This window comes from Alosa alosa, chromosome 3 (genome assembly GCF_017589495.1).
Source record: "Alosa alosa isolate M-15738 ecotype Scorff River chromosome 3, AALO_Geno_1.1, whole genome shotgun sequence".
Taxonomy (NCBI): domain Eukaryota; kingdom Metazoa; phylum Chordata; class Actinopteri; order Clupeiformes; family Clupeidae; genus Alosa; species Alosa alosa.
The window spans coordinates 17,845,548-17,853,364 of NC_063191.1; the positions used below are offsets into that span (position 1 = coordinate 17,845,548).

Below are 7,817 nucleotides of genomic sequence, written 5' to 3' on the forward strand. Positions count from 1 at the left end.
AGAGAAAGGAGGGGGGGGGGGGGTGGAGAGAAAAATGGAGAGAAAGAGAAATGAAACACACACACACGTAGACACCATCAGGGCCTAAACAATGCAGGAAAGTCTACCCCACAGTATGCATTTCCTCATTTCAGCTGCCAATAAGATTCAGTTGTTCTCAGCCCTCTTGACCACTGCAGTCAAAACAGAGAACCATACGAGAGGTTTCATTTTCATTGTCGGGGACAGACAAACTTAACTTAAAAGACTTTCAGTTTCTGCAGTTTGAGAAAATATGTTTCTGACTCACTGAGTGCGGTTGAGCAAGTGAATCATAACCTGGAGATTTCACACCAGGCCAGGAGTGTGTCAGGTTCACCACCTTCATTAAAATTAAACAATTCCAGGCCAAACCCAAACAATAACTTACTGTCCTCAAAACGTGTCTGTAAGTGGGGGGAAAAACATAACTGACATAATATGTCAACCTAAACATTTCTATGAGAGCTTTTTGTGTCGCTCTGGGAACAGAGCGGACGGTACTGTAGGAAAAGGTAGAAAACAAAGAGAGGAAGGATCCAGAAAGAGGAAGAGAGAGAGAGAGAGAGAGAGAGAGAGAGAGAGAGAGAGAGAGAGCTGTAAGAGAGAGAGAGCCATAAGCTGTCAGTGCTGCCTCACAGCCTACTCTCCGATTCGCTCTCCAGGGTTCGCTGGAGGGGTCCATTAATCTGATTTCCTTATTATTCCACCACATCACCCCACATGCTTCCCCTTCTCCTTATTCCCATCCCTCCATACCTGAAGGAGAAGCCCTTACCACACAAGACTGTCAATGTGAAATTATGCAGCCATTATGCAGACATACTGGATACTCAAAGATTTACAATTTTGTGTTAAAGGCATAACCTCTAACTTGGCTAAAACGAGCACGGCATCAAATGAAAATACAGGGAATGCAAGTGTGTGCTGGAATGTGTTCAGGCCATCTTTAAGAGCCTATGCAGGCGGCAGATCTGATATTGAATGGGAAATTTCCACAATTTACAGTAAAAGCATGTTTTCCCTTAGAACACCTCAAGTTTCCTTTCAACAGGCCTTTTCTCAAGGTGCAGGTGGACCAAAAACAGTGCTAATGTCTGCACTGGCAGTAAGGAACAAATAATAATTTCTGACTTGTTTTCATGATGTGTCCAAGGGGCAGAACAAAGGGGACCTTAAATCAAACCCTGGGGAACTCCATACTGTACATAAAATGCCATTCTAAACCCCCTCCACATCCTCTACCCTAAAATAAGAATCCTTAGAAAAAATGGGGATATCAGAATAAAGTTGAGACTTGAAATGGGCATTGAGCCGCACTGACAACCCCAGCCTGACTGATGCAGTGTTCGGGGCCATCTGGCTTCTCAGAGGAGCTGTGCCATGATTGGGGTTTAGTGCCACCGCGACAGCCAGAAGCATTGCCTGCAGTCTCCGCTGCAAAAGCTGGGTCATTAGTCCAGCCATCTGCAAGGATGAGCGATTCCTGTCTGACGAGCTACGAGCCACACAAGGTTGCCCACTCCCTTCCCCTCCCCCTCACAATCGAAAATCAACACTGAGGCATCAGGGGTTATTGACCATGTTACAACCAGACATCCTTGTTCCAGTATTTCCTCAAGCCTGTTCTATATGGACATCCTCATTATCAAAACTATCTTGATAAAAAAAGGGTCCTCCCAATAGAGACTACAGTATTGTGAGGAAGTACTTAGGCATCAGCTCTATGGCTGGCTTCACTGTTTCCTCAGGAAGTAAAGGTTGACGTGACCTCCACCCCCTACCACCACATTGCCACTCCAGTCGCAGGGTTGCAATTACGGCCGCTCCCCATACAAAGGCAATTCCTCAAGTTGCGAAAGTCTACAGACTTCTGGTAATCAACTTGCTATTATGATTGCTGATGTTTCTTCTGGACATAACGTTTGCTAAGTTTTTAAACAACAATGTCCTCATGAATGACAATGACAGGCACACCCACATAAACACAAAATCATGACACATGACAATACTGATAATAATCTAAATCTACAGTGTACAGAAAGAGGTGGTCACTCCATTTCTGAGCTTCGTTTCTGTCTACTTTGGTGGATTCAAAATGGAATGGAAATGTTTTAGGATAATGTAATCTTTCTACCCAATCTAGTTTCACAAGTGACAGATATATAAGAGTTTCCAGTGGCCAATAACAATGTTCACTATAAGTGAACTCTGCTTTCTTAAGTAGCAAGAGCAGTAGGCCTGCAGCAGACAAGTGCAATTAACATAAGTCACACACATGGAAATTGGTCAGTCTCAAAGGCTTACTGACCTACTTATGCGTCATGTCAAGCCCACAAGAGGCTATGCACCAAGATGCATTGCATTGATGCCAAATGATGCCTAGTGAACCAACTTGATGAGAAGTTCCAGACGGTAATAACCGGGTGCAAGATGTTGCATTGCCCATCATCCACGCAAAACCAGGAGGCACAACAAAACACAAACATGCATTGACGCACACTCTTCAGAGACACTGAGTGGCCACAACAGTCTGGAAGTCTAACTGCATAATTATCAATAGTTGCAAACAAATGATTCACAACACACGACATGACCCTGCTTCGATTGACCAAGCAGACTTGACAAAGGCTACATGACATACGACACATATGACATTGACATTGTGTCATGACATTCTTGACAACGTAACGTTATGCCGCATTATTTTCTGACAGAAATTGTTTCTGAGATTAATGGAGTTTCACTGCAGCAGGCTAGGTTGGTGATTACGAGATATATTGACAGACCAGAACAATGTCAAAACAAGTTTACTGGATAAAATTAAACAAGACAGACTCGTTGTAAAAGCACGATGATTGTAAATACTTACTGAATAGTGGTAGCGTATGAATGACACCTTGAAGTCTTGCTTGTCAGCAACGTGTTGCATAGGGTAGATTGCTAGCTAGCAGCTCAAAATGTATATCCTTGCAACCTCACTTTAAAGAGTCGCTGGATATTGCTCAAGGTCCACCTCGCGGAAGCATCTGCATCGCAAATATCCGCGAAGAGCGCTGCTATGCTCTCCTATTTTGCAATTATCAGTTAAATGGGTCTCGACGTCAGGTCGCACCGCTACACTGTAGCCATCGGTCCTATCCTATCAGAATATGCTATGTATCACGATGATGTTGTCTGTGTATCCAATTCCAGCTACATTGCTGGCTTTTCGTCAACCATCATCGTTTGATTTCGAATTCCCCTCATCGTAGTCTTACTGAGCCCACTACCACCTGTCTCCGCCTTTTTGGCTAGATATGTTACAGAAAATAATATATCACCGGACACTTGATCTATCCCTAGTGCTGGTTTGCTAAATCTAACGGGTCTGGATAGTGTAGCGTAGCGGAGTATATGGAAAGCTCTGCACTCACTCGCATACGCAATCCTGATTGGTTGCATGTTGTGTCCATCAAGAAACTGATCGCGCAAAGGCCCTACGGATAGCTGGTAAATGTAGGCTCTTGTGCAAATGCAAATTGTCTTATGTAGCCTAGGCTATTTTGTGTCTGAAATCTGAAAAAGAAAAACCATGTCTTAGTTTCATAGCATTAGAGGCCATTGATTGACTATAATATGTCCATGCATTATATGAACAATCCCTATTTCATTCCATGTATGTAGCCTAGGCTAGACGGTTCACTACTTTTACAGCACTGCAACATCCATCAACTGTTAACATGAATGCTGAGACATAGACTATGTCTGGAATATAGTTTTGATATAGGCTAGTTAACTGATTAAGCCATTGCCATGGGACATATAGGCTACATCACATGAATGCTTTGTGATTGTCATTCTGGGGAGGCAAACAAAGTGTGACATAGGCTACACTATAGTACAGGGATTGTATATGCCTATATGATGTGTAATGCAGTGCAAAAGGAAATGGACCTACTGTTATACTCATAGATATAGCCTACTCATTACCTAGGCCAGGGGTTCCCAAACTTTTCCACGACAAGGCCCCCCAAATACCACTAGGTTCTGGCCAAGGACCCCCTTGATGTGTTATTAAACCCATCGACAATGCTACGGCAAATGTAGAAATACATTATGCTAATCCTAATAATTATTTTAGCCACAAGCACTTCGCGATGGAGCAGTGTGTAAAAATTGCATTTGGGGCTTTCTGCTAGAGAGCTATCACTTTACTATTACTCCCAGTCATTATCATGGAAAATATAATGTTCAGATATCGACAAATTATTATAATGGCATTGTATAACAACCCTCATAGTAATAGGTTATATTTTACATCCCCATGGCCCCCACTTTGAAAACTAGTGACCTAGGCTACCTATCAGATCACTGTCATGGCCTGCATGGCCCAGCCTTTTTTTTACAGCCTACATGTCTCAGCATAAAGCCACCATAGACAGACTGACAGACAGAGAGAGAGAGAGAGAGAGAGAGAGAGAGAGAGAGAGAGAGAGAGAGAGAGAGACTGAACTTGTGTATTTCTGTGATTGTACATATCACCCCAGTCAATCAGGCTTTAAAATAGACAATAGTGCCATCTGCTGTTTACTAGTCAGACAAGGAGGTATGTCTGTCTATCTATATCTGTCTATGAGACAGACATAGCATAGGTGAGATGGTGTTATCAAACGGCTCTTCATTTAGATTGTCTCTTCCTGGCTTTTCATTAGGCCTTTTCCTTCACCTTTGACTGAAAGAAATCAGTAAAATACCATAAAGTGCAATCTTTTCTAATGATTTTCCAGAAGCATAATGTTGAATCTGATTCTTGTTCGTTCAGGACAAAAAACTTTGATAGCCTTAATAATAACATGTGCCTTTAATTAAATGAAGACGAGCAGCAGTAATCTAGCAATGTATGTCTGTCAAGTCAAGTTAAGTCAAGTCAAGTTTATTTTTATAGCGCATTTCATTCACAGAGGTCATTCAATGTGCTTTACATGGATTATTATTGTTATTATTTTTTGGTTACAAAACCAAACAATAATAATAAATAAAAGCATATAAGGGCAATATAGTCAAATAATAGTTCAAAAGGTAAAGATCATAATAAAAAGAAAACACAAGGTAAATGATGGCTACATGATGGCTACATGTTTGCACTGATTCGTAGGCCTGTCAAGGTGCATGCTGCAAAAACACATGAAGATGCAGAGGTAAACAAAGATAGAGGGGTTCAGAATGAGAGAGCTGATGGAGGAGATGAGTATTTCAAGGTGTTCTTTGTGTGGGATGCCTTGTTCTGGACTAGTTTGTTGAAAGTTTTGGCAAACTGGCAGGTTTGTTGAACACAGCATAGTCTAAACTCAATCAGGAGAAAATAAACCATGTTCAAGATTTGGGGTAAACTACAGAAGATTTAGTTTTACGGAAGATTCGTTAAACTACAGGAGATTTAGTTTTACGGAATATTTATGAGTGATGTTGAACTGCTTCCATTTGATGTTGCCATGTCTGCTGTTTTTCCCCCTCTGGTAAATAGTTTGAATGTTTAAATTCTGTTTTCTTGTTAGAGTGTTCCATCCTTGGAGTGGTCTTCTTTCATCACACTGTCTTGGGGAATATAACTAAACACAATTTAATGTCTTTTATGTTGTTTGACAAAATGGTGAACATGGAATAAACTAGGCCCAAAGACTGACAGCTAACCATTGTGCCATATGGATTTGAGGTTGAGTTTCATTTAGGATATGACAAAGTCTATGCTCACTGCGTTCACTGCTCCTATAAACCGTATTAAATTATAACTTAACTAACTAAATTATAACTCAACAAAATTCAATCTTATTTGCGCATGACAAATGTGTCAAACTTCCATATTGCCTCAGGGTGGCGCTATAACACATCTACTAAATCCATCTGAATTTATAGACAGCCCTCATCGGTTTCCCTAGACCTGGGAATGGTTTCACCCAAACAGGTAGGCTATAATAAACTGGGTTGCCACGCCACAAGTTCAGTGCTGATCAGTTTGAGCCAGTCTACCGAGTCATTCCGGATAAAGGAACGCAGAACGAGATAGTCATCTCACTTTGGACACTTGTTACTTTGTCTACATCTTTAGATATTTTTGAACCAAGAAGACACAATGATATTGACTCAATGAATATTGGGGAATATTTCATGAAAACTTAACACGAGCAATTAACCAAGTCGCGTAAAAGTCTACGACGGAGACGAAGATGAATTCAACAATGTTCAATCAAACGGATGGTGGATTCTTTTCCAACCGCACTGAGGAAATCATATCATGTTGTAACTTAACATCAGTGGTTACTGACAATGGATTTGTGGCAGCCGCCCCGGACGAAAGAAGTCTTTTCATCATGCGAGTTGTCCAAATAGCGGTAATGTGCGTCCTCTCACTCACTGTAGTTTTCGGCATTTTCTTTTTGGGTTGCAATCTTCTCATCAAGTCTGAAGGGATGATCAACTTTTTGGTGACGGACCGCAGACCCTCCAAAGAAGTTGAGGCCGTAATTGTGGGTGCATACTAACGATATCAGACCGTGAATGTGGACTCAAAAATCACTCCAACAGTGGTCATGGGATGGTCCAGAGATTATTCGGAGCCTAACCCCACGTAGCCTACATAGATAAATGAACATTAGTAGGCTAGTATTCGCCTTATTAATGCGGAGGACGTTGAACTGTCACACTTTTCTGGCCAAAGGTTGTTGGTTCATAGTAATTAATGTGGACTAATCAAGGCAATTTAGCCTATACTCAACTGCCCATGCATGACAGATGAACTTAGCTGACATGGAGGACCACTTTATTAAACCAGCGACACCAAGGTGCACGCGCGGATGTTGTCGCACACAATCGTCCAAGTCTTTTTATCAAGACCATTTCCTTTGTAAACAACGATTTAAAGAATGAATGTTCAAACCTATAAAGCGTATTGTTTCTAGAAGTTTACGTTTTTTAAACATAGATGTTTCAAAATTGTAAATGGGAAGCACAGCACGGATTGTTAAAATGTTCATGTCGATACAACCTGTCATGATTGTTTTATAACTTGGTCCAGTAGAATAGCCCAGGCATACAGTCTGATTAAGCAGCATTTCTTTCGAACGTCGGTTGCGCGCAGCCGTCATCAGGACCACTGTTTGCATGCCTCTATAATTGTCTAGGCTGTTTAAATATAGCATTACATTAATTTGTGTTCCTTGTTCGGTTCTGTTCCATTTATTATCGCACCGCTGCTTTCTCACAAAGTGAGTGTTGATGATGACAGGTGTATAGTATTTAAACAGTGTTTTATTTGTATTTTATACTGCTTTTATCATTTAAAGCCATTCTTTCATTTTGTTGATTGGATTTATTCTTTGCATAAAATAATACTACATATGTCATTTGGCTGTTATTGGTATACCACAAACAATTAAATATTTAATGCACAATCAATATTCATAATGCTCCTTGTGAATGTTAACATTAACTCGTATTGGGTGACTCCCAAGCTTACAATTGACAAGAGCTCTATTTCTTTGAAACGTACACATGCATGACTTGCTTTTTGAATGCAAAGGGTGGAGGTAGCAGGATACAGCACAATATGTTTCCAGCCAACAAGTCACCTGTGGTTGGTGCACAAGTTTAAATTGCCCTGAGTTGTCACACACTGTGCTTTAGCAGACAGATCGATCAGATTGTCCGTCACTGTTTTCAATTGGCCCATTGACCCATTGTTCCTGATGGCATGATGAGAGACCAGGGAACAAGCTGTGTTAGAGCAAATGAACACTGTGATCAACAGAATACAGGACAAA

At 41.1% G+C, this 7,817-nt stretch overlaps 2 protein-coding genes across 4 annotated transcripts in view; one reads left to right on the plus strand and one right to left on the minus strand.

Annotated features, from left to right (window-relative positions):
* galnt13 (UDP-N-acetyl-alpha-D-galactosamine:polypeptide N-acetylgalactosaminyltransferase 13) overlaps window positions 1-3,400 on the minus strand; it is a 36,590-nt gene extending 33,190 nt beyond the window's left edge. For 2 of the 3 annotated variants that reach the window (XM_048239736.1, XM_048239735.1), the window contains exon 1: window positions 2,891-3,400. The gene's annotated coding sequence lies outside the window, so the exon portion shown is untranslated. The remainder of the gene's footprint in view (window positions 1-2,890) is intronic. The other variant, XM_048239737.1, reaches the window with a different exon arrangement.
* Window positions 3,401-6,012: 2,612 nt separating this feature from the next.
* rprma (reprimo, TP53 dependent G2 arrest mediator candidate a) lies at window positions 6,013-7,397 on the plus strand. Its single transcript, XM_048239678.1, has one exon. The coding sequence runs from the start codon at window positions 6,225-6,227 to the stop codon at window positions 6,537-6,539; it is 315 nt and encodes a 104-aa protein (XP_048095635.1). The 5' UTR covers window positions 6,013-6,224; the 3' UTR covers window positions 6,540-7,397.
* Window positions 7,398-7,817: the final 420 nt, after the last annotated feature.

What these genes read in the sequence shown, in the direction of transcription:
- rprma (XM_048239678.1), top strand. Translation starts at nt 6,225, where the DNA reads ATGAATTCAACAATGTTCAATCAAACGGATGGTGGATTCTTTTCCAAC.